Below are 26,343 nucleotides of genomic sequence, written 5' to 3'. Positions count from 1 at the left end.
CACTATTATTTGGAATCTTCACTGAAATTCTATTCTATTCTCAGTATTTTTGGTGCAAGAGAAACTTGATCATGTTTAGCCTCTCAAGGACTTTGTTGAATATCTATTCCCTGGTTTATAAACATGAACTTGTAGCTGCTAAGGATCATTTTTGTTCCAGTCTTGAATATTATTCCCTTCACTAAATTATGAAGCTCTTAAAAACGCTGCTATTGAATGGCTTTTTCAGAGCTGTAACTCTGCAGTAAGGAGAAACTGTGTTCTCATTTCTAGCCTGTTTCTCCTCTCTGTGATTACATGCTCTGTTTCCAAATCAGAGTCAGCAATTTACAGTTTAGCATATCTATCCCCCTGAGCCCTTTTGGCTACAACTTCCTACTTGCCATGTTCTACATCATCTTCACTGGTACCAGCTGAAGCAAAAGTCTGCTGCTATCCTTGGATTATGCCTGGTTGTACAAGTCCTCCTATTCTCTTGAGCTGTAATGGTGTGGTGGTTTTTTTCCTCACGTTGTGCTCTGGATCCTGCTGTTCCTTGAAACAACTTTTGCTGTGTGACATCTTTGTCTTCTATAAATTCTATTCCTTTGTTGAGAGAAAAATGGCTGGAGGGACAGAGTGTATGGAACTGGGGTATTTAAATGGTGAAAAAGAGCTTCAGATTTGGCAACATCTGAATCTTGGCAGGAGATATACTTCAATTATGTCTGAGCCTGACTGCAAGCCAGAAATCAACTCTTTTTTTCTTCCCCTCCTAAACCTCCCTATGGGCTTTATCAATGTGTCAGTTCTGAAAGTGTCTCACACACACTGACAATGTGGTTTCCCCACAACTTATGTGCTGGCTACTGTGTTCTCCTGCAGGACATCCTGAGGAATTGACATCCTTTTCATTGCAGGTAGCATTTACCTTAATGAATAAACCAGATAATCAGCAGGCAGAGCAGAAACAAGAATAAGTGACTCCATACGGCTGACAGGAAAAGACAGAGCTGCTTCCTCTTGTCTTCTTCAAGAGAGGTGAAAAGTTTTCCTCCTTGAATTGCTGTATAACCTCAAAAGTTCCTGCTTCTCCAAGTCCAGATGGCAGTGTCCCTGTGTCAGCACAGCTTCTGCTGGATCTCACTCTGAACAGTCACTTCCAGCCTGAAGGGCTCTGCAGTTCAGAAAGAAATTGCTCTCTACAACTACCTGAAAGGAGGTCATAGCCAGGTGGTGGTTCATTCTCCCAGGCACCCAGTGAAAGAACAAGAGGACATAGCCTCAAGTTGTGCCAGGGCAGGTTTGTGCTGGACATTAGGAAGAAGTTCTTCATAGGAAGAGTGATGTGCATTGGAATGGGCTGCCCAGGCAGGTAGTGGAGTCCCCATCCCTGGAGGCGTTTAAAAGCAGCTCTCCATCCTGTTCATGGACCTGGAGCCAGGCTCTCAGGTTCTGCCTTGGCCTCCCCATTCAGTAGCATGACAGGTTTCTGCCAAGCAGCTTCTGTGGTTTAGAGCATGAATCAAAGGAGTCCCCTGCAGCTCCTGATGTTTGTTAGAAGTTGCAGTGTGTCTTGGCAGCCAAAACTCTCCTATTTCTTTCCGTTTTGCTCCAGATGAATAAAATCTGTCTGAGGCAAAGACGTAGTCCCTGAAGATATTGAACAAGGCAGACAAAAGCTGAGAGCAGCTTGGGAACTTAAAAAATAATTAACATGATGGAGTAGAGGCAGAAATAGAAACCAGGAAGAAATAACTTGGTTTGCCTCAAGTCTTTGTGAAGTGTGTTCCAAGCCTGAGGATTAAGCGCTAAATTCCTGTCCTAGATCTGAACTGCTAACAGTTTCCCATCCTTAGCTGAAGCTGCTTGTCCATGTTGGCATTTCTGCTGTGGTTGTTGCTGTGAGATTTCTGGGTTTAATAGATAATACTCAGGCTACCTAATTCAGATGCTTAGTTTAACCGAATTTCATCTGCGTACACTGGGTTTTGATGTTTCTACACCACTGGAGAGGGCACTGGATCATGGAGTAACAAGATTACCTTGGTGAGACTGTTAGGACAAGGTTTTCCCTAGCTAGCTCAGTGTGGAGTCTCATGTGCTCTCCTGCAGAAGAGGCAAAAACAAGTAGTAATCAAATCAGAGTGAAAGAAACCTAGCCATCTGCTCTGTGTCATGGTGACCAGAAGTTAGAAGATAAGCAAATTTGCAAACCTAGCCTCAAAGAGGTTGCTTGCTTTGGTCTTTATATATATTTCCTGGGCACTCTGATGACCTCACTATAGCAGATGGATAGCTTTCTGATAAATGCTAACAAAGTTATGAGGAACAGATCTGCCTTCTCATTAATGAAAAGCATAGCAGTAAAAAGGTAGGGAAAGCAAGCCACAACTGATCCATCCACTTAATGGAGTTTGATCATTGCCATTTACTGGAATATTTGGCTTTGCATCAATCAGGAGCCTTGAAGATGCATGTTTCATCTTTGTCAGGCACTGAAAATGCAGATTTTTAAGGGAGCCAATAGTAACATGACCTGATCCCTGAATAAACTACAGATGCCACTTTGCTCTGGTGAGACCTCACTTGGAGTACTGCGTCCAACTCTAGAGACCTCAGTACATGAAGGACATGGACCTGATGGAGCAGGTCCAGAGGAGGGCCACAAACATGGTCAGGGGGTTGGAGCACCTCTGCTACAGAGACAGGTTGAGGGAGCTGGGATTGTTCAGCCTTGAGAAGAGGAGGCTCTGGGGAGATCTAATAGCAGCCTTCTGGTAACTGAAGGGGGCCTACAAGAAGGATGAAGAGAGACTGTTTACAGAGGCCTACGGTGACAAGATGAGTGCAGTGGCTTCAAACTAGAGAAGAGCAGATTTAGATTGGATGGTAGGAACAGGGTCTTTACCATGAGGGTGATGGAATACTGCAACAGTTTGCCCAGGGAGGTGGTTGAGGCCCTATCCCTGGAGATATTCAATGCAAGGCTGGACAAGGCTCTGGGCAACCAGATCTAGATGAGGATGTCCCTGCTGACTGCAGAGAGGGCTGGACTAGATGACCTTTGGTGGTCCCTTCCAACCCAGACCATTCTATGGTTCTATAGCAGGTAGGGTGGTTTTGAATTTAGAGGATGGACTTCAAACCAATCACAGGTATTAAGAAGAGACCTAGTAGTGGGAGATTCTTCACTGCTGAGTGCCACACAAATGTCAGGAAATGATCTGCTGTTAGAGTGCTCCAGGCATTCAGAGCAATGGCTTCATTGCTTCCCATATTTTATCTTCATTGAATCTTCCATCGAATTTAAGATTGAACTGTCTTTCATAGGAGGAAGTGGACTGTGTTTTCCAAATGCTCTACTTCTTGGCAGGAATGTCTGTGCTCAGTGAAGACACTGAGGATCTCAGCTGCTGACCACAGTACTTTTCAAACTCTCCAGCTCTGGCAGAAGATGGATTTCCCTCTCTCACTCATTTTCCATGTGATGCTGGGGAATGTGTTCCAGTTTGTAGCCATTGCTCTTTGTCTTGTTGTTTCAGAGAACCACTGAAAAGAGATTGGCCCCATCCACTTGATATCCACCCCTCAGATATTTATAGACATTGATGAGATCTCTTATCAGTCTTTTCTTCTCCAGACTAAACAGCCCCAGGTTTCTCAGTCTCTCTTTGTAGGGAAGATGCTGAAGTCCCCCAGTCATCCTTGTGGCTTTCCACTGGACTCTTTCCAACATGTTCCTGTCCCTCTTGAGCTGAGGAGACCAAAATTGGACACAATATTCCAGGTGTGCCCTACTCACTAGATTAGAGTAGAGGGGGAGAAGAGCCTCCCAGGATGTGCTGGACACACTTTTCTTGGCACCTCAGGATGCTGTCGGTTCTCTTGGCCACAAGGACACATTGTTGGCCCATGCAGGACTTGCTGTCCACCAGGACACCAAGGTCTTTCTCCATGGAGGCACTTTTCAGCAGGGCAGCCCCAACCTGTACTGGTGACTGTTGTTGTTCCTCCCCTTCAGAAGAAGCTGTAAAGAACCTCAGCCAAGGTAGGCAGCTGAACCAGCCAATGGGCATTTGATACCATCCTGACAGCATGCCTGCCATAGAGGGGCAAGCATGGCTGGGGCAAGCGTGGGTGCCTCGAGCATGGTGTGGACAGCAAGGCAGGATCAGGCAGACAGGCCAGGCTGGGCCATTGTGGTCAAGGCTGTGTTTTGTACCACTCACTGTATGCCTATTTTGTTATTTTTCTCCCTGATTGTTATCTCCTTGTGCTGTTCTACTAAACTGTCCTTACCCCACTCCACAGTGCTTTGCCTTTTCCTCCCATCGTAGGTGTGTGCAGGGTTAACCCTCCTGGGGGAGTGGTCTTGAACCTGGCCCCAGGTGGTCTTGACCCCTCCCCAGGGTTGGGTCTGAACACTACCAGGTGATGGTGGTTAGCCCACTCCCCCTTCCTGTCTGAGATCCATAAAAGCAGGGAGACCTGCTGCTTGTCTCTCTCTCTCCCTGCCTCTCCTGCTTTCTGGCCATTGACCACCATCCTATTTCCTGCTGCTCTTCGTTTCACCAAGTGGCCATCACCCACGAGGAGGACAAAACCTGTTGCCATCAAATCTGGTTGTATATTTACTTGGTTTATATCTTATTTACCCCTCCCTATACCTTTGTAACTTCCCTACCTCATATACCTTTTATTTATTGTTAAGCTTTTCTTCTTTTAACTTCCAAGTCGCAGTGAGATTATTCTTTGGGTGTGCATATCTTTCTTCTCTCTCCATCTAATTCCTTTTCTCTTGGGAAAGAAGAGGGAAGGGCATCCTGTAAATTGTTATTGGTTCTATCAACTATATTGGAGTCTCTGGGAGATTTAAATTAGAACTGAGACAGTGTGGAAGGTGGCAATTGTGTGAGTGGCTTTGTGGGGCTTGGCTGCCAGCTGGGCAGCAAGGCACAAGGCAATAGAGTAAAACATCCACTACTACTACAATCATCTCCCACTGCCAGGAAAATGGAAAGAATAGGGCATATATCATTCAAACCTAAGGCTAGCTGCAATGTGATGTTGCACAACTATTCTCCTTTAGAGGGAACATGTAGATTGTCTGCTCTGTGCCCTTTAACCTCGGGCCACCTTATTTTTGTTAATGATGTTGATCCAGTCTTGCAAACAGGGCTATTTTTTACTCTGCATTTGGAAAAATAAAGGTTTTGGGAAGCATCCTTAGATGGAACTTGTATTGACTATGGCAAGTTTTCTCTTAAAGGTAGTAGTGGAAATTAATGGTGGTTTTAAAAGACCTCTTTGCTGACAAGCTTCTGCTTTCTTAGAAGTAGAGGAGCTTACAGGGAAGCTCATGGTTGGTTCCTTAGGCTCAGCAGAGCAGGTGACATTGCTGCAGATGATGTTTCTTTAGGCCTTTTCTCAAAGGATAGGCTGAAGGAGCTGGGATTGTTTAGCCTGGAGAAGAGGAAGCTCAGGGGTGACCTCATTGCTGTCTACAACTACCTGAAGGGAGGCTGTAGGCAGGTGGAGTTGGTCTCTTCTGCCAGGCAACCAGCAACAGAACAAGGGGGCACAGTCTCAAGTTGTGCTGGGAGAGGTCTAGGCTGGATGTTAGGAGGAAGTTGTTGTCAGAGAGAGTGATTGGCATTGGAATGGGCTGCCCAGGGAGGTGCTCAAGAAAAGACTGGATGTGGCACTTAGTGCCATGATGTAGTTGACTGGATAGGGCTGGTTGCTAGGTTGTACTGGATGATCTTGGAGGTCTCTTCCAACCTGGTTGATTCTATAATATGATTCTATGAAGTCCCCTATTGAGCTGGAAATTGAGAAAGAGCAGAAGTCAGATCTCCTGTCACTACCCCTTCTCCTCCAGAAGAATTTTTGCTTCTAATCCTTACAGAAACAGATTGAATGCCATCTTCAGGAAAAGGCTAAACTTGTAGTTCTAATTAATTTGCAGTCTTTTGCCAAATGCTTTCATTAGTACATGTTGAGTAAGGTGACTGATGATAAAAATGTGAGCCTCTGTGTTGGCAATTCTTGTAGATAAAGCTAAAGCAGAGCATCAGATTTGGCATCTGGTATTTGTTTTCATATCTCTTGCTGTTTCTTCAGTGGAGCATAAGGCGTATGCTGAGATATTTAGCAGTCAGTCTATTGACCATGTGGTGGTGATTTCTTTTGTAAGCACTTGGTAAGGAGTATATTTTCCACTGATGCAAATTTTGAATGCACACAATGTTCTCTACACTGGAGATTGCTGAGCACGGCAACAAGTTGCTCAGAGGTGGTTGAGGCCCCATTCCTAGAGGTATTCAAGGTGTGGCTTGATGGGGCTGTAGGCAACCTTACATAGTTGAGGGGGGTTACTGCAGGGGGTTTGGACTAAATGACCTTTAGAGGACTCTTCCAACTATGGTCCTGTAATCCTGATCTAGTTGGAGATGTCCCTGCTTGCTGCTGGGAAGTTGGATGAGATGATCTTTGAGGGTCCCTTCCAACCTGATGCAGTCTGTGAATCCTAGCAGGTCAGCACTGAGACACAGATACTTCTATTTCCAGGTAATGACAAGTTCTTGGTGAAAAGGAGGCAGAAAGCTCCTGCTGTTGCCCTAAGTCAAGTGCAGCACTTCTCATCTCCAACATGATTAAATCTGTGACTCAGCAGAACAGAAAAGGCCTTAAACAGTTTTAACCGTCTTCCTTTGCTCTTTGGCAATGCACACCATCTTTCTTGCAGCCATCTGCACTGCCTGACATTAATTTTGCTGGCTGTCCCTGAACACTTGCTGACTATCCTTTTCTGACTGATAATTGCTGCCCTACACTCAGGCAGCTTTTTGGCTATGGTTTAAAAATGTGAGGCCGAGGGTACGGGAAGAAAAGAGAGAATTGTATTGAGCAGCAGAATAGGCTGGTCCCTGTGTTTTTCCACAGCTTAAATGTATGGGTGGGGTGTGTGTGTGTGTTAAAGTTTCTGACTGACCATGGAAGTCCTTGTCTAAATTTTTTTATGATGTCCTTATGGAGGGAATAATAGATACTTGTTTCTGTCAGTCTGTGAATAGAATCATAGAATCAGTCAGGGTTGGAAGGGACCACAAGGATCATCCAGTTCCAACCCCCTGCTATGGGCAGGGACACCCTACCCTAGAGCAGGCTGCCCACAGCCTCATCCAGCCTGGCCTTAAATACCTCCAGCCATGGGGCCTCAACCACCTCCCTGGGCAACCCATTCCAGCCTCTCACCACTCTCATGCTCAACAACTTCCTCCTCACCTCCAGTCTGACTCTCCCCACCTCCAGCTTTGCTCCATTCACCCTAGCCCTGTCACTGCCTGAGAGCCTAAAAAGTCCCTCCCCAGCTTTTTTGCAGGCTCCCTTCAGATACTGTAGGGCTACAATAAGATCACCTTGGAGCCTCCTCTTCTCCAGACTGAACAGCCTCAACTCTTTCAGTCTGTCCTCACAGGAGAGGTGCTCCAGCCCTCTGATCATACTGTGAGCTATACAAAATCAGCCTTGCATAGCAGGGAAAAGTTCACCCCAAGGGTTATTAAGATTTCTGTTTAAAACCTATGTAACTGTAAAAATCAAATACTTCTGCTTTCTATTAGGATGCATAGAAGCTGTGGTAACTGCTTAGAGAATAAAATGCCTGTGTGGCCACACAGGAAAACAGAAGCACATTCAGTTTAGAGGGAGGATTGTTTTTGGGGTGTTTGTGTAAGTTAGTTTGGCAGGAGACTAAAGGAGCACAGTGTACTTCTAATTTTAGTAGGGGAAGCAGAAAACACTCCCTAGATTATACTGCACAAACTGAGCCCCTGTGATCTTTCTGTAGATGAAATGGTGCTTTCCATTACAAGGAGCAGTCTAAGGAACATTGTTTTCCCAGAATCCCAGAATTAACCAGGTTGGAAAAGAGGCAGGGTGAGAAATATATGTACAGATATATTCTAACAACTGCTAATTTTGCACAGGGAATAATTAAGCAGACTTAGAAACACAGAAAAAAAACATTTTCCAACAGAGTACTGGTGAAAGAAGTTTCCTCTTTGAGAGCTTGCAGAGCTCATTCAGGATGAGCACTGGGCTAAGTGTAAAGTGGCTATTCAAAGCTTAAAAGACCAGAATCACAGAGCACTAGAGGGACCTCCACAGATCATCAAGTCCAACCTCCCCTGCCAAAGCAGGATCACCTAGGGTAGTTAGCAAAGGAATGCATCCAGGTGGGTTTTGAAAGCCCTCAGAGAAGGAGTCCTGTAAGCTGTCATGAATACTGAAGGGCATGACTGAGAAACTTGACCACCAGTGCAGAGGGCCCCCTCTCAGCCCAGACAGGGGGTTTACAAGAGCAGAACCACTTCCCTCAACCCATGCCTCATCTGAGGCCAGAACTAAAAGGAGTGGTCTAGAAGCAGTTCCACTGACAGCCTGACTGCTTGGGGGGCTTTTTGTTTGCTGTTTGGGTTGATGCAGCTTGCTGTAAAACAGCACTGGCCAGCAGGGACTCACAGGCACAAAACAGGAGCAGTTTATTTGATTCTTACCCTGTTCCCTAGCAAGATCAGCTGTATCTAACCCACCCCTGACTGATGTTTCTCTATTAATTGTCTTCTATTCTTAAGAGCTGCCTGCTCTTCCCAAGCTATCTACTCCACTGGTCTGCCTAGAAAGAAAGCAGTGCCACAACTTGAACAAGCAAAACAAATGACACACACGGCAGGGATTCATGCCACATGAGGCTGACTGCATGACATGGCTTGTTATCTTCTCTACCCTGGAAAGTAGTTTTCCTAGATCAGCTTGGCTGACTTTTCCCTGGGGGTCAGATTTGCCAGAGCTCTGATCTTTTTGTTGCTCATCTCTGAGCTCTGCAGCTGGTTCACATACTAAGTGACATTTTAAGTAGTATGTCACTTGGTATATGACCTTGGAAGTCCACTTTTTAAATGCAAGCCAAACTATGCTTGTGTCTGAAGTCCTTCCAAGACCTTGGAGTAACTTGTACTATGGTGATGTCCTGCTAAGGGGAACTGTGAACTTAGTGGTTACTGCATGGCACAGAGAAGAGGAATCTGTGTTTTGTCTTCTCCTGCCCTGCACCCCACACTTTCTGTATGATGTTTTTTCAAGCCATTTTTGCCTTTCCATGTAACAGTTTGCCTGGCTGGAGAACTGAAACATCCACTCCTTTCTCTGTACTTGATGACTGTAAAATGCTTGGAGGGCCTGAAGTATGAACAGAAATAAAAATCAAGGACAAAATTAAAACACACGAATGACTTACCGAGGTGCTAACTTAATCCATACCAGTTGAAACTGCTTAAATCTTCCCATTTCTGTCACACTGAAGGTGTCAGGGTATTTTTTTAGAGTTCCATGCTGGTTTTACTACAGAGCCCTGCTGAACACTCTCCTCCACGCCCAGCTGTCTTCAATGCCAGGATCATAAGAGTGCAGCAATTTTCTGCCCTGATGCTGGGCCATGCTGCTGTCAGCCTGCTGACTTGTTTTGGACAGCTGGAAGAAGCTTCTTAGTGCCAGTTTTTGGAAGGCAGAACTGACAATGCTTGTTTACAGCTGCTAAAACCAGTACCTGGGAGAGTATTTTTGGGAAATGAGAATGGTTTCTGGCACTACAGGGAAGTCATTGCAGCAGTTTTGAAAGCTAGCAGACAGTGTATGTGGAAGCTGCTGCCAGAGAGAAGGAGCAGCGGTGGCTTCCTACTTGGATGAGTAATGTCTTGTAACTTTAACAAGGTAACAAGTGAGGCTGTCTTGCAAGTGATGCAGCATCAGGACTGTTCCCTTCCCAGAGGTTTCTCAAGGTGCAGAGAAACTTAGTGTTGTAAAGAAGTGGCAACCAACATGCATTCAGAGCAGGAGCAGTGTGATTTAAAAGCATTGCTGTAATGTAGGACAGGACTTCCCCAGCAGAAAGGATGCAAAAGCAGAGCACTGAGGAAGCAGTGCTGGGATAATGTCTTTTCTCAGCAAGCAACCTCACCAAGGCTTTCATAGCTGTGTGGTGCTAAGGAACAAGTGCTCTCCTAAAACCTTAGTCCAGGAAAATCTGCCTCGCCTAAAGTGATTGTAGAAGTCCAGGAAAATCTGCCTCACCTAAAGTGATTGTAGAAGTCCAGGAAAATCTGCCTCGCCTAAAGTGGTTCTAGAAGTCCAGGAAAATCTGCCCCGCCTAAAGTGGTTCTAGAAGCCCAGGAAAATCTGCCCCGCCTAAAGTGGTTCTAGAAGCCCAGGAAAATCTGCCTCGCCTAAAGTGGTTCTAGAAGCCCAGGAAAATCTGCCTCGCCTAAAGTGGTTCTAGAAGCCCAGGAAAATCTGCCTCGCCTAAAGTGGTTCTAGAAGCCCAGGAAAATCTGCCTCGCCTAAAGTGGTTCTAGAAGCCCAGGAAAATCTGCCTCGCCTAAAGTGGTTCTAGAAGCCCAGGAAAATCTGCCTCGCCTAAAGTGGTTCTAGAAGCCCAGGAAAATCTGCCTCGCCTAAAGTGGTTCTAGAAGTCCAGGAAAATCTGCCCCGCCTAAAGTGGTTCTAGAAGTCCAGGAAAATCTGCCTCGCCTAAAGTGGTTCTAGAAGTCCAGGAAAATCTGCCTCGCCTAAAGTGGTTCTAGAAGCCCAGGAAAATCTGCCTCGCCTAAAGTGGTTCTAGAAGTCCAGGAAAATCTGCCTCGCCTAAAGTGATTCTAGAAGTCCAGGAAAATCTGCCTCGCCTAAAGTGATTCTAGAAGTCCAGGAAAATCTGCCTCGCCTAAAGTGGTTCTAGAAGCCCAGGAAAATCTGCCTCGCCTAAAGTGGTTCTAGAAGTCCAGGAAAATCTGCCCCGCCTAAAGTGGTTCTAGAAGCCCAGGAAAATCTGCCCCGCCTAAAGTGGTTCTAGAAGCCCAGGAAAATCTGCCCCGCCTAAAGTGGTTCTAGAAGCCCAGGAAAATCTGCCCCGCCTAAAGTGGTTCTAGAAGCCCAGGAAAATCTGCCTCGCCTAAAGTGGTTCTAGAAGCCCAGGAAAATCTGCCTCGCCTAAAGTGGTTCTAGAAGTCCAGGAAAATCTGCCTCGCCTAAAGTGGTTCTAGAAGTCCAGGAAAATCTGCCTCGCCTAAAGTGATTGTAGAAGTCCAGGAAAATCTGCCTCGCCTAAAGTGATTGTAGAAGTCCAGGAAAATCTGCCTCGCCTAAAGTGGTTCTAGAAGTCCAGGAAAATCTGCCTCGCCTAAAGTGGTTCTAGAAGTCCAGGAAAATCTGCCTCGCCTAAAGTGGTTCTAGAAGTCCAGGAAAATCTGCCTCGCCTAAAGTGGTTCTAGAAGTCCAGGAAAATCTGCCTCGCCTAAAGTGATTCCAGAGGTTATAGTGAGGAAAAAAAATAACAGAAATGTGTACTTTTTTTCTTTTTCTTTCTCTGGTTTTTGTTTTCCCCTTTGTAACAGAAAGGGAAAAGAGAGTGAGAAATTAAGGTGAACAGCTTAGTGTTATTGACAGTGCAAATGACCAAAAATCTTTATGGTTTCTAGATGACACTGAACATGAAAATTACTTCCTACACTTACTGCTATGTGATCCTGGGCTGATGAAGCTTGAAACCTATATGCAAAATCAAGGCAGAAAAAATCCTGACTTGTTGCTTTGTTTTCCTTTTATGGAGAAGATTATGGACAATGGGAGACAGCTGAACAGGTTTAAGTCTTTAACGTTGCCAGAGTGAATCATGCCAGACATAGAAACTGCAATTGGTTAAAGGTACAATGCTTGAAATGACTGGGGCTTTTTTGAGCTACACTGTGTAGATGAGCCAACATTTCTTATGTAAAGGGGAAAAAAAAGATTAATCAGTTTTATGACAGCACGTGAGCTTCATTATACCATTCAGCATATTCCAGTCAAGAAATGGCACTCATCTGTTAGTGTTATTGTTGGACAAAGATGCTTTTGCTTGAAGGGCCTATAGAATTGAAGAATTTTCACAGTAAATAGTCTATTGTCCCTGTTTTAAAAGGTTTGAACCATGCTGCTACTCTATCTTAAGTTTCACTTGCTTCACATTTCAGTTGTTTTGTCCAATTAAGCCTGTGTTTGCAGGTTAGACCTTACAGAAGATGTAATTGAACTCTCTTCTGATAAACTTGAATAGGTTTTGTCAGTCCCAGGTTCAGAAATCCACTCCTCATTAGGGAAGCGCTAAAACATAAGCTTAACTTAAACTTTACTTTGAAATCAGTAGAAATAGAGCACATTTCTGTGCAGTCATTTATTAATGATGTATTTTGAAGTATTTCCTCACACAGGGTGTTTTGTTGTGCATTTTCTAGACCCTGAGAATGTTTCTCAGAGGTCTTGCTGGATCTATCCTAACATCCATAGATGTTGATGATCTGTGCTATCTATTAACATTGTTAGGTACTCTTCCCAAAGCACACCTCTCCTAGCCACTGCACTAGTGAGATATGACACATTACAGGAATGTTAGAAAGGGATCTGGGGGTTGTAATAGGCAGCTGAATATGAGCCAGCAGTGTGCCCAGGTGGCCAAAAAGGCCAATGGCATCCTGGCATGTATTAAAAATGCTGTGGCCACCAGGAGTAGGGAGGTGATTGTCCCCTTGTACTTGGCTTTGGTGAGGCCACACCTTGAGTATTGTGTTCAGTTTTGGGCACTGCAACACAAGAGAGATGTGAAGGTGCTGGAGCAGGTCCAGAGGAGGGCAACAAAGCTGTAAAGGGCCTGGAGAATAAATCTTATGAAAAGTGACTGAGGGAGCTGGGCCTGTTTAGTTTGAGGAAGAGGAGGCTGAGGGCAGACCTCATTGCTGTCTACAACTACCCGAAGGGAAGTTGTAGAGAGGCTGCTGCTGGTCTCTTCTCACAGGTAATTGCAGACAGCATCAAGCTGAGGCTGGGTAGATTTAGACTGAACATTGGGAAAAAGTTTTTCACGGGGAGAGTAGTCAGGTACTAGAATGAGCTGTTCAGGGAGGTGGCTGAATCCCCCACCCTGGATGTGTTTAAGGGTTGTTTGAATGTTGTGCTTAGGGATATGGTTTAAGGGGGATCTTGTAGAGTAGGGTTATAGTTTGGGCTTGGTGATCCTGAGGGGCTTTTCCAACCTGGATGTTTTGTGACTCTGATCACAGATGCTAACCCACTGCTGGCATCTCCAAAATGCACCCACTTGCCTTCTACCCACAGCAAGCTATGCAGAGAACAGTCTCATCTCAGCCTTGCACAGCCACTCATGTCTCCTTAGTGGTCCTCTAGTGAGTTGAGAGCCTGTGAAGTCCAGGCAAACCAGATGCTTGCATCCAATGGCTGTGCAGTTTGGTTTTCCTTCTGACAATGTGATCATTTCCCTATGCTTCACATTACAGGCTATTCTGCATCATGTCCTAGGCAGTCATCAGGTGTTCTTCACCTGGCAAACTTCTTGCACTGGGCAGGCTGCAGTCCTTACCATGCCAGGTGTACAGCTCATGTTGCATCTTTGCCTGCTGTATTTAGACTTTCCCATCTGCTCATTCTTACTGTGCAGCAGTTTTCCCAGGGCTGCTGTAAGGTATCCTGCACTCAGCTGCCTGTTTCAGTCTCTCTTTAAGAACCCTGTCACTCTCTTTAAGTTGTAGGCAGCAAAACCACACCTAAGAATTACAGTTCCTTTTCCAAAACTCTGTGCCCACACCTAGCTATCAGTTTCATCACCATTAGATCTCACTGATAGCTAGCTTTCCTGTTTATTTCAAGCTCAAAAGAGCACTGTCTTAGACTTTCATAGTAGTATTTGTACCTTCTACCTTCATGACTTATCTTCTACACTGGATGCAGTTTTTTTCTGGTAGGGATCACATCAGCCCTGCAGACACAGGTGAAGTTCTTTCAGTTGCCACTGCAGTCAAGAAGTGCACACCCTTTTGCCCTCAGCATACTGCTATTTAGTTCTATTAATCCCTGTGAGGGTCTAAATCCTCTCTCTTGTTCATCATCAAAGATAAAGATTGCATCCTCTCTCCCTAATCAACAAAGATAAAAATTACCTTTGTTAACCTCCTGACTCAGAGGAGGTGCTTAGCCAAAAGGTCAGGGATGCAAATCAACAGACAATGCCTTGGAAATTCCTCGCCCTTAACCTGGCTTGACTGCCCAGGATGTGTGCATTATATGTCAGCTACCCTGAAGGGAAAAGGCTTATGTGTATTCAGGGTATGGACAGATAAGCAGCGCAGAGAGGGCGCTGATGCTGTGGCTGGACCCCTGCAAATGCATGCATACACAGAAAGACTTCCTGGGGAGCTGCACCTGGACACTGATCTAAAGAACTGCATAAAAAGACATGAGCAATGTCTGCCAAAGTGTGGACCTCCACCAGAGGTGTACCACCACCAGAAGAACCCCTGATGAACTCCGCAGATCATCCCTGGGCCATGCACCTGTGTCTCTGCCCCTGCCCACGACTGATGGTAATATAATCCCGGCTCTTTTCCTTCCCTGCTTCTTCTCTCTTTCTCCATTGTTCTCTTTCTCTCCCCCCTTCTCTCTCTCCTTCTGTTTTGTCCAACTTTATCCTTTAATAGTTTTGTGGTCTCTCTTGCACCTTAATTTCACAGCATGGAAATCTATAAGAACAGACCTTGCTCCTCTGAACCTTGACAATCCCCCACATAATTTCCAAAATAGTAGATTTTAAGGCTGTAAGTAGCCTTGTGCTTGAGTATAGTCTTTGCTTCTAGATGTAGGACCTTACTTTTGGCAGCATTAAGGCTTTAAACATGTCAAACAGCAGTTTAGTGAAGTGTAATAAAGACTACAAAGACGGCAGCTCACTGATTGCTTGGCTCTTCTGTGTAATTAAGAGTTGCTCCTTGTCTGAAATGTTTAGGTAGAATTGCAGTTTTACACAGAAGTATTTGACTCTTTGCTGACTGTTCAGCCTGCTGGAGGTATTGTGTGCATTGGAGCAGTTACATTTGGCTATTACAATTAGAAGATGTTAAGGGAAAAGACTAATAACTTTCAGGATGCTTAAAAGAGGACAGCAACAATTCACTGGTAAATTCATGGCAGTATGTTTTTAATGCCTCATCAGTTTCAGCAGTTGACTAGCTAACTCAAAAAATTCTTTTGCATATAAAAGGAAGTTCTTAGCTTCAGTCACTGCTTTTTTTTCCCCCCCAGATTTATTTTGTTTTGTTTTGCTGTGATTATCCTGAGAACGCTTTGAAAATGCATCTTATAAATACAAAGAAGGACTGTTTGCATAATCCAGTATCAGTTCTGAATTTCATGCAGATTTAGATCAAAAGGAAGCAACACTGAAAGTGCTGCAAGCTTGTGTTATGAATGTTTTGGTCAAAAAATTAGCTACTGTTTGATGGAATTAATTGTTCACCAAAATGCTTCTGTGTCTGTAAGAATCTCAGTATCTTGACTTGCTGTACAAGGCTGAGATGAGAATGTTCGCAGCAGAAGTGGGATCAGAAAGAGTTCTTGGCATGGCTTGCTGTGCATAGAAGGCAAATTGGTACATTTTGGAGATGCCAGCAGTGGTTTAGCCTCTGTGACGTTCCCATAATGTGTAATACACCACTAGTAGCAGTGTTGCACTTACATGATAGGACAAGGGGCAATGAGTACAAACTACAGCACAGGAAGTTCTACCTCAACAGGAGCAAGAACCTATCACCTACTGCCAGCTTTGTTGCCTTTCTCTGGACACATTCCAGCACTCTGACATCTCTCTTGAACTGAGAGGCTCAGAACTGGACATAGTACTCAAGGTGTAGCCTGACCAGGGTTGAGTAGCAGGACTAAGACCTAGAAAAGACTGTGTTGTGTTAAGATACATGCAGCAGCCCAGTGATATATTATATTGGTTTTTTTTTATTTGCTAAAAAATAACTGCTTTCAAATGCTGATCATTTGGTTGGGTAGAAATTACAAGGTGAAAAATCCTAACAGCATCCTGTATAAAAACAAAAAAACAAATGAAAATGATATATAATTTAAAAAGAGGACAATCTCATAACCACCATATTTTACCTGAGAGGCTTATCATGGAAGCCAAACTCACTTATATCACATCTGGAAGCTGTTACAAATAACATATCATGAATAAATTGTTTGACTGTGATGGTGCCAAAAAACCCCCACAACTAATCCATTAAGCTGTGTTTGCTTCACTGAGTTCATGACTCCCTTTGGCAAAGTAAACAACAAAAGTTAGCATTTCAGAATTCTTTAGAAAGTTACTCTTTAGTCTTCCATTTCCACATGCAGTCCCCATTGCTCCTTGAACTGCAGGAAATACATTTCTTGGTCCTCTGATGATTCATCAGAAGTCTCTTTCTCATATAGTCCAAACAAAATTCCTTCTTTGTCAGGATCATCACACTTGAATACTCCTTCATGCAGATGGTTTTCACCTCTGGACAAGGTAGGAATATAAAGTCTGCCTGTCTGAGGATCCCAGTCTACTAATATGGTCTGTTCACCTGATGCATCAACCATCCTCAAATTAAGTTCCTCTATTTTCTGTCCCAGACAAGAGTCTAATGCCCTCCCCTCTAGTTGGGGACAATATGGCTGTCCTGTTTTCATGTTAACCAGGTCCCCCAAAGTCACCTGTGGCTCACCTAGTAGTCCCCTGAGGGCAGAGGGATTCTCTTCCAGTTTCTGGCTGGGACTGAAGTCTTCAGCTCTTACATCATGCTCATACTCTACAATTTCTGATATTTTCTGTCTTGAAGTAGTCTTGGCTTCTGGCTGGCCGTAAGATGGCCAATTTCCACTTTGGTTGCCTGCTAAAGTATCCATTTCATGTGAAATGCCAAGGAAATGTTTTGTTCCCAGCACTTCTGTTGAAGGCAAATCCTCCCCTTCGGTGCCACTGTAAACACTGCAATAATGGGGACCTCTGCTTTCTGAGAGACATTCCGACTCCTGAGATGGCTTCTCCTCATCTGCATTAACAGTGATAGGGTTGATTTTTTCATGTGGTATGAAAACCATTTCATTGCATTTGTCAGTGTAGTGCCATATCTGGAAAGTGGAAACAAATATTTGGAGTGAAGTATAAGAAAAATACTCTCTTGCTGCTAAGAATCAAAGAATCATAGAATCATCCAGGTTGGAAGGGACCTTCAAGGTAATCCAACCTATTACCCAGCCCTGTCCAGTCAACTAGACCATGGCACTAAGTGCCTCATCCAGTCTTTGCTTCAACACCTTCAGGGATGACAACTCCATCACCTCCCTGGGTAGCCCATTCCAATGCCAATCACTCTCTCTGCCAACAACTTCCTCCTAACATCCAGCCTTCCTCAGCACAATTTGAGACTGTGTCCCTTTGTTCTGTTGCTGGTTGCCTGGGAGAAGAGACCAACCCCCACCTGGCTACAGCCTCCCTTCAGGTAGTTGTAGGCAGCAATGAGCTTGCCCCTAAGCATCCTCTTCTCCAGCATAGACAACCCCAGCTCCCTCAGCCTCTCCTCCTAGAGTTTGTGTTCCAGGCCCCTCACCAGCTTCATTGCCATTCTCTGGACATGTTCCAGCACCTTAACATCTCTCTTGAATTGAGCCCAGAACTGGACACAGCACTCAAGATGTGGCCTGACCAGTGCTGAGTACAGGGGAAGAATAACCTCCCTTGTCCTACTGGCCACACTATTCCTGATCCAGGCCAGGATGCCATTGGCTCTCCTGGCCACCTGGTCACATATCTTATCTTATACTGTCATATATTCTTATACTTATGTCTTATACTTCTTATGCTGTCATATATTTTTAAAGTATGAGGCTAGGCTAGACCTTATGAACAGATTATTTCAATTTAAAGAAGAAGGAAGTTGATCATCTTCCAGGAGATTTAACATGCTCCACTTTTTTCCTTCTACCCAAAGCAGAACTATATTATGACCAGCTCTAATATTCATTTTCTCCTCTTCTCCAAGTCAGAGTAGTGATTAGAACAATTCTATCAAGTTCTGGTTTTGATTCCACCAACATAAGCTCAAGTGACTTCGCAGAAAACATCAGAGTTGTCCCTGGGTCACAGCTTACAGAACCACATCCCACAAGCACAGAATCAGGTACCATGTTCAATTATATCTTAAAGAGAATTAAATCATATCAGGTTTATTTCAGAGAGACAGCTACATCAAGGTGAAGTGCAGTATATGGAGCCTGCACCAGGCAGTCTGTCACAGGCTGCTTTCTGACTCTCTAAGAAATCATTGAGTTATGCATCAGGAATCTTTCTGAAATGAGCAATACTTCTAACAAGAATAAATACTGCATGAGTAGGCACTAAAAGTGCAATAGGAAAACAACCACCAGAAAACTGCACTTCAGTGCTTTCAAGCTGGAGGCCATGAGGATAACTGGGAGACTGCAGCATCTCCCCTACAAAGAGAGATGGATAGACCTGGGACTGTTTAGTCTCACTAGTCCTGGTCACCTTTTGAGATCTGTTGATTTTTTAAGACACTGTTGCTAACTGGAGTTATTACTCTGTTTTTCATGCATTTAATAACCCTCCCTGTGATGCTGCGCTGACCTAAGTAGCAAATACCACTTTTAGTTGCAGCTTCCTCATAGCTGACTCAGAGCCCTGGAAAATGCACAGCTCTGCTGTGAGTGCCAGGTGTATCAGAGACCTACTTCAATGCAGAACACTTACCAGGTTTGTTGGATGTTTCTGTTTGATGACATGAATGTACCTGTGCACACAATAGCATGCTATTGAAATAAAAAGGACAGTCAGGATTACAGGCAGAAGGTATCCAAATATGATTGTTGCAGTCTCACCTGCTGTTTTATCTGTTAACAAAACAGAAGTTTTCATTGCACTGAGCAACTTTTTAATGCATTCACAGAATGTTAGAGGCTGGAAGGGGCTTCAAAAGATCATCCAGTCCAACCTCTCTGCCAGATCAGGATCAACTATACCAGATCAGACAGGAATACATCCAAGCAGATCTTGAATATCTCCCGAGAGGGAGAATCCACAACCTCCCTGGGCAGCCTGTTCCAGTGTTCTGTCATCCCTACAGGGAAAAATTTTCCTCACATTTCCATAGAACTTCCTATGCCTCAACTTCCATTGCTCCTTGTCCTGTCACTGGGCATCACTGAGCAGAGCCTGGCTCTGTCCTCTTGGGACTCACCCTTTACATATTTAAAAACATTAATGAGGTCACCCCTCAACCTCTTCTGCAAGCTAGAGAGCCCCAGCTCCTTCAGTTTCCTCCTTGTAAGAGAGATGTTCCATTCCCTTCATAATCTTTGTAGCTCTGGGGTGGACTCTCTCAAGCAGTTTTCTGTCCTTCCTGAATTGAGTGGCCCAGAACTGGATATGGTACTCCAGATGCTGCCTCACGAGGGCAGAGTAGAGGGGGAGGAGAACCTCTCTTGACCTACTAACCACAGCCCTTCTATACCTTCTAATATATATTCTGGTGTCCTTCCAATATATATATTCTGCAGTCCCCACTACAAGAGGGATGTGGAGATGCTGGAGCATGTCCAGAGAAGGGCCACAAGGATGGTCAGAGGGCTGGAGCAGCTCTGCTATAAGCACAGACTGAGAGAGTTGGGGCTGTTGAGTCTGGAGAAGAGGAGGCTCCCAGGTGGTCTTCTTGTGGCCTTCCAGGATCTGAAGGGGCCTACAGAAAAGCTGGGGAGGGACTTAGGCTATCAGGTAGTGACAGGACTAGGAGGAATGGAGCAAAGCTGGAGGTAGGGAGATTGAGAGTGGAGGTGAGGAGGAAGTTGTTCAGCATGAGAGTGGTGAGAGCCTGGAATGGGTTGCCCAAGGAGGTGGTTGAGGACCCATCCCTGGAGGTGTTTAAGGCTAGGCTGGATAAGGCTGTGGGCAGCCTGCTCTAGGGTAGGGTGTCCCTGCCCATGACAGAGGGGTTGGAATTAGGTTATCCTTCTGTTCCCTTCCAGCCCTGACTGATTCTATGATACCCCGGATGGCATTGTCCTTCTTGGCCATTCAGACAGTACTGTATGCATTCACCACACTGCAAAAGGAAAAGCAAGAAACTTACAGGAACTTAAAAAAAAAATACATTTGAGGTATAGGACACTTTGTTGTAATTATCCCAACTCTAAGTTAAATTCCAAAAAAAAGTAAGAACTCCTCCCTCTGGCTGTCCTGTTGCACACTTTACATTGACCCAGCTCTGCCCCTCCCAAAGGTCGTTTGAGGGGGGAAAAAAAAAACATTTCCATGTTCACTAAAACTCAAAGAATGCAGGTAATTTTCTTCAGAGTTTTGATGTACCTTCCAGTCAGTAGATCCCAGCTGTATTTTACTAAAAGCAAAGATTTTTTTTCTATCAGTACAAATACTTTGAGAGGAGAGAAACAATGCCAGCTGCCACTCTCAGAGCGGAGCCGTAAGAGGTGTACAGAGTCAATCACTGTGATTCTTTTCTAGCTGACGTCTCCTTATTGCAATTTGCCAGCCTATGCATACCTTTCAAGGTAGAAATGCAATATTCTTTGGAGAAGCCACTGTGCAAAAGTGGTGTGGGGACATGTATCTGTGCGCTGACACAGTAAGCTGTTCCGGGTTCTAACCAGGGCACGAGCAAGGTGTTGTTGCTGATGGAGAAGAACCACTGGAAGACATAAAAAAATACAATTTTTTTCCCTCCCCCCTCCCTTTAACTCCTCAGTTACAGAAAGCTAATTAAAGCTATGGAAGTCCTATTTCAGTAATCAACCTAAATCTGAGCTACAAGCAGAGCAAACATTTTTTTTTTCAGTGTGTGGCTTTGCTTCTATGTTAGCAAGTGAGCAGGAGAGAAGACAGAGCGTTTTCCTCCATGGCTGGAGAAGCTGTATGGAGCTTATTACAGAATCCCAGCAGGGTGGAGGTTGGAAGGGATCTCTGAGGATAATCCAGTCCAGCCCCACTGCTAACACATTTTTTTTTTTCAGTGTGTGGCTTTGCTTCTATGTTAGCAAGTGAGCAGGAGAGAAGACAGAGCGTTTTCTTCCATGGCTGGAGAAGCTGTATGGAGCTTATTACAGAATCCCAGCAGGGTGGAGGTTGGAAGGGATCTCTGAGGATAATCCAGTCCAGCCCCACTGCTAACACGGGTTGCCCAGCATCATAGTGTTGAGGTGGGTTTGGAATCTCTCCACGGAAGGAGACTCCACAACCTCTCTGGGCAGCCAGCTCCAGGGCTCCAGCACCTTCACAGGAAAGAAATCTTTCTTCCTGTTCAGATGGAACCTCTTGGGTTCCAGTTTGTGCCCATTGCTTCTTGTCCCTGGGAGGTGGTGGACTCCCCTTCCCTGGAAGTGCTTAAAAAGAGGCTGGATGCAGCACTTGGTGCCACAGTTTCGTTGATTAGATGGTGTCGGGTTACAGGTTGGACTTGATGATCTCGAAGGTCTTTTCCAGCCTGATTGATTCTGTAAAGGCAAAGCTCTCATATACAAAAGGTATCACAAGAAGACAAATATTCTGGGAAGAATAATGAAACTGTAAGAAGTGTCAGCTGCCTCCTTTTCCTGGCTGCAATCAAAACTCTATTTATTTTTTTAATAAAGAAGTGACTTGTCTCTTAGGAGGAAAAAAAATTAAGTAGTGCCACTGGTTGTGCAGTGTCCATCCTTGGCAGTTTCAGGATGCAACTGGACAAACTCTGACCAGAATCACAGAACCTTAGAGGTTGGAAAGGAGCTCCAGGGATCTAGTCCAATGCCCCCTGCCAAAGCAGGATCACCCAGGGTAGTCTGCACAGGAATGCATCCAGGCAGGTTTTGAAAGTCTCCAGAGAAGGAGGCTCCACAACCTCTCTGGGCAGCCTGTTCCAGAGAACAGGCTCTGTTACCTTCACTGTAAAGAAGTTTCTCCTCATGCTGAGGTGAAACCTGTGTTCCAGTTTGTAGCCACTGCTCCTTGTCTCATTGCTGCTGATCAGTGAAAAGAGATTGGCCTCAGCCACTTCACACCCACCCCTCAAGTATTTATAGATATTGATGAGATCTCTGTCTTCTCTTCTCCAGACTAAACAGCCCCAGGGCTCTCAGTCTCTCTTTGTAGGGGAGATGCTCATGTCCCCCAGTCATCCTCATGGCTCTCCACGGGACTCTTTCCAGCAGGTCTCTGTCTCTCTTGAACGGGGCAGCCCAAAATTGGACACAGTATTCCAGGTGTGGTCTCACTAGGTCAGAGTAGAGGGGCAGAAGAACCTCCCTAGACCTGCTAGACACACTTTTCTTGGGGCACCCCAGGATGCCATTGGTTTTCTTGGCCACAAGGGCACATTACTGACTCATGCAGAACTTGCTGTCCACCAGCACTCCAAGGTCTTTCTCCATGGAGCTGCTTTCCATGAGGGCAGCCCCCAACTGGTGCCTGTTGTTATTCCTCTGCAAATGGAGGACTCTGCACTTGTCCTCCCTGGAGGTCTTCAAGAAAAGACTGGATGAGGCACTTAGTGCCATGGTCTAGTTGACTGGATAGGGCTGGGGGATAGGTTGGACTGGATGATTTTTGAGGTCTCTTCCAACCTGGTTGATTCCATGACATTATTCTATATACATAAGGTTTGCCTTCATCCAGCTCTCCAGCCTGTCCAGGTCTCATTGGATGGCAGCACAGCCTGACAGGCTGTCAGTCAACACCTCCAGTTTGGTATCATTGGCAAACTTGCTGGGGATACTCAATGCCTTCATCTGGATGCTCAATAAAGACACTGAACAAAACTGGACCCAGTACTGATCCCTGGGGGAACACCACTGGCTCCAGGCCTGCAACTTGAATCTGTGTCATTGATATCAACTCTGAACTTGGTTGTGGAGTCAGTTTTCAATCCACCTCACAGACCAGCTGTCTATGCCACATCTCCTCAGGTTATCTGGGAGGCCAGCCTGGTCTGAGCTCACAGCTGATGCTACTTAGAGAGGGACTTTGGACTAGAGAACTTCTGAGCTCCCTTCCAACCTGAACAATGCTACAGCCCTATAAGGCTACAAATTCTCTTGTGAAACTTGCTGTTACAGACTAAGTGCATTTCAAGCAGCACAAAGCACAGGTTCCACAGGTGTAGTTGTGCAGCTTTACCTGTCAAAGCTTACCCGCTTCTTTGTTCTCTTGTTGAGGACAGACACGTTGTACTGCAGGCCAGGATACACCTGAAGCAGCGACACAGATTCTTCTGCAGGACTTCTCCTCCACTTCTCAGGAGCGGTCAGAAGGATGGCAATAGATTTCTCAGTAGAAGATACACTTACCACGGGTGGATCAATTTTAGCTGGAGAAATGAGCGTGCAAAAAAAGCAGTCAAGTGTGGCAGAGGCACAGTGGTTTGGCCGTGCAGTTTCTAAAAGTGGATGGTATTCATTGGCCTTTAGTAATGCTTTAGGGAGTCTAAATAGGACTTTGAACAATTAATTTGTATTTCTAGAAAATTATTTTATCAGATAACTAAGAGGACCTTAACAGTGAGAAGGTGAAGGCTGACTTGGACTTTTGCCTAGGAATCCCTATGACTTTGCAGAATAAACAACCTTGAAACTCAATTTGCTAAACCCAGCTAAATGACCAATATGTTCTCAGATTACCCGGCACAGATAACAGATACTGCACTCTAGAGTATGATTACTGCTTGATTTAATAAAGCCTGTTCCAAAGTAGAGCTCTTTATACTGCTGCAGCCTGTATTTGCCTTGAGTGAAGCTTTACTACAGCATAAAAGAGTATTCAGTGTGTAGCCACACAAGGCTGTATAGACAGTACACATATATCCAAGTCGCAACGTGACCATTTCAGTTACCTCTGCCAATAGCACAAACATAAACCAACTTCAAACAATAAACCACCCCGAACCTGCTGTTAATATTTCAGTATCACACATGACAAAGGCACATGCAGGCTGAGCACACAGGATTTATCAAGGCCACTGAACATCTGGCTGTGTGATGAGCTTCCCTTACTGTCTGTAAGTGGGTTGAATCGTGCCGTCTCTACCCAGCCAGAGCACCTCCCGTTTAGGAAGGCTTTGACGCTCGCGTAGTACTGCTCTTCGTGGTCAGAGGTCTCACTGGAGAGGTCGCACCATGTTCTGTTGATGTTCCTGCATTCTGGCTTTCTAATCCATTTGCCAACACCATACCTGCAGTGGGAAAGAAAAGAGCAAGGAGCTGCATAAAAGCTCTTGCCATGATGTTAGCTGCCTGGTTGCCAGTCTCTTCTCTGCGGTCAGCAGAGCAGGCCACAATGGCTACAAACTGGAAGATAGAAGGTTTCATAGAATCAACCAGGTTGGAAGAGACCTCCAAGATCATCCACTCCAACCTAGCACCCAGCCCTAGCCAGTCAACCAGACCATGGCACTAAGTGCCTCATCCAGGCTTTTCTTCAACACCTCCAGGGACGGTGCCTCCACCACCTCCCTGGGCAGCCCATTCCAATGCCAATCACTCTCTCTGCCAACAACTTCCTCCTAACATCCAGCCTATACTTTCCCCAGCACAACTTGAGACTGTGTCCCCTTGTTCTGTTGCTGGTTGCCTGGGAGAAGAGACCAACCCCCACCTGGCTACAGCCTCCCTTCAGGTAGTTGCAGACAGCAATGAGGTCCCCCCTGAGCCTCCTCTTCTCCAGGCTGCACACCCCCAGCTCCCTCAGCCTCTCCTCACAGGGTCTGTGTTCCAGGCCCCTCACCAGCTTCGTCACCCTTCTCTGGACATGTTCCAGCACCTCAACATCTCTCTTGGATTGAGGGGCCCAGAACTGGACACAGCACTCAAGGTGTGGCCTGACCAGTGCTGAGCAAAGGGGCAGAATAACCTCCCTTGTCCTGCTGGCCACACTGTTCCTGATGCAGGCCAGGATGCCATTGGCTCTCTTGGCCACCTGGGCACACTGCTGGCTCATCTTCAGCTACTCTCTACCAGTACCCCCAGGTCCCTTTCTTCCTGGCTGCTCTCAGCCACTCAGTCCCCAGCCTGTAGTGCTGCTTGGGGCTGTTGTGGCCAAAGTGTAGAACCCTGTACTTGGCCTTGTTCAATCTCATCCCATTGGCCTCTGCCCACCCATCCAGCCTGTCTAGGTCCCTCTGCAGGGCTTTCCTACCTTCCAACAGATCAACATCTGCTCCTAGCTTGTGTCATCTGCAAACTTACTCATGTTGGACTCAATCCCCTAATCCAGATCACCAATAAAGATATTGAGCAGGACTGGGCCCTGTCTCCTCAACAGGAGGAGAAACTTCTTCACAGTGAGGGTGACAGAGCACTGGAACAGGCTGCCCAGGGGTTTGTAGAGTCTTCTTCTCTGGAGATTTTCAAAACCTCCCTGGATGCAGGTGATCCTGCTTTTGGCAGGGGGGTTGGAAGTGCTGACCTCTGGAGGATCCTTCCATCCTCTAAGGGTCTGTGATTCTGTGGTAACATAGCACAGAAACTGATAGTGCAGCTGCTAAAGCAGTTTGCTTGTTTCACAGAAAGCTGCAATTTCAAGGAATTCCCAACTGCAGCTGAGGTAAAAGATAAGACTTCCACGGGTTTTGGGTGAAAAATAAATCCGAGTAGGCCTGATGTGAAAGGGCTTATATGGGACTAATTGGGATGTTAACGTTGCTTGCACAAATCAGAGAGCTCTCAAATTCAGTCTGCACAGTTTTAGTTTGAAGTCTTTCGTGTGAAGAAAATCTCCTTATAAATTTCTGTAACTGAATCTGAAGTAAGCAGTAGCAGAAGTAAAACTTTAAAACATATTGCTTAAGCCTAACCCATATTTTAGTTCTCCTTTCCCTGCTTATTAGCAGGCTTATTTGCAAATTATCATTTCAAATGCTAAAATAAAAGTCACTGGGGCATAAAAGGAGCAAACTTACATTGAATACTTCACCTTGTAGAGTACTCCATCTCCTGTGCCCTCTGGTGCTGACCAGTGAAGAACATTCTTCATGTTTACAGATTCAAAATGGACATTCCTAGGGTTAGGCAAAGAGCAATACAATTCTCCTGGGAAAGGAAATAAGAAAGGAACAATATACACTAAGAACATGCTGGCAAGTTAACCTAAAGGGTATTTAAGCAGGCTATAACATTCTTCATACTGCCTGCCTTATTCAAAGCACAAGCTTGTTGGCCACAGAAATTACTTTATTTCAAGTGTCCCTACCTAGTGCAGCTCCAAATTGCACCTGTATGGGTGTGGGTTTTCTTTAGCCAAAATGCCTTTGCCATTTATGACAGGCATTGGCATGGAAGTATCCAGGAACTGGAAACTCAAGCTAGACAAGATCAGTCTACATGCTCTCTTTGTGTGAAATCACAAAGGTGTTGGAATATCAGAACAATTTAACACTGGAATTGTAAAAA

At 45.2% G+C, this 26,343-nt stretch overlaps 1 protein-coding gene and 1 long non-coding RNA gene across 7 annotated transcripts in view; one reads left to right on the top strand and one right to left on the bottom strand.

Moving 5' to 3' along the window:
• Positions 1–4,505: 4,505 nt before the first annotated feature.
• On the top strand, positions 4,506–23,204 carry LOC135189214 (uncharacterized). 4 transcript variants are annotated; one of them, XR_010307972.1, is made up of 5 exons: positions 4,506–4,604; positions 11,651–11,742; positions 17,940–18,077; positions 18,569–18,670; positions 23,121–23,204. It is a non-coding gene; the product is annotated as an uncharacterized LOC135189214 (long non-coding RNA). The 4 variants fall into 4 exon arrangements; XR_010307973.1 differs by lacking the exon at positions 11,651–11,742 and having other exon boundaries at positions 17,944–18,077; XR_010307970.1 differs by lacking the exon at positions 11,651–11,742.
• IL20RA (interleukin 20 receptor subunit alpha) overlaps positions 15,893–26,343 on the bottom strand; it is a 27,217-nt gene continuing 16,766 nt past the window's right edge. The window contains exons 2-7 of one of the 3 annotated variants that reach the window (XM_064169337.1): positions 25,854–25,983; positions 23,950–24,128; positions 23,092–23,267; positions 20,474–20,618; positions 18,668–18,807; positions 15,893–17,028 (exon numbers count right to left, since the gene is read on the bottom strand). In XM_064169337.1, coding sequence (XP_064025407.1) covers positions 16,243–17,028; positions 18,668–18,807; positions 20,474–20,618; positions 23,092–23,267; positions 23,950–24,128; positions 25,854–25,983 — 1,556 coding nt within the window. In that variant the 3' untranslated portion in view covers positions 15,893–16,242. The remainder of the gene's footprint in view (positions 17,029–18,667; positions 18,808–20,473; positions 20,619–23,091; positions 23,268–23,949; positions 24,129–25,853; positions 25,984–26,343) is intronic. The other 2 variants (XM_064169338.1, XM_064169339.1) reach the window with 2 other exon arrangements.

This window comes from Pogoniulus pusillus, chromosome 31, assembly GCF_015220805.1.
Source record: "Pogoniulus pusillus isolate bPogPus1 chromosome 31, bPogPus1.pri, whole genome shotgun sequence".
Lineage (NCBI taxonomy): Eukaryota > Metazoa > Chordata > Aves > Piciformes > Lybiidae > Pogoniulus > Pogoniulus pusillus.
Note: the sequence above shows the minus strand (reverse complement) of the source record. Positions and strands in the feature narration are given on the sequence as shown.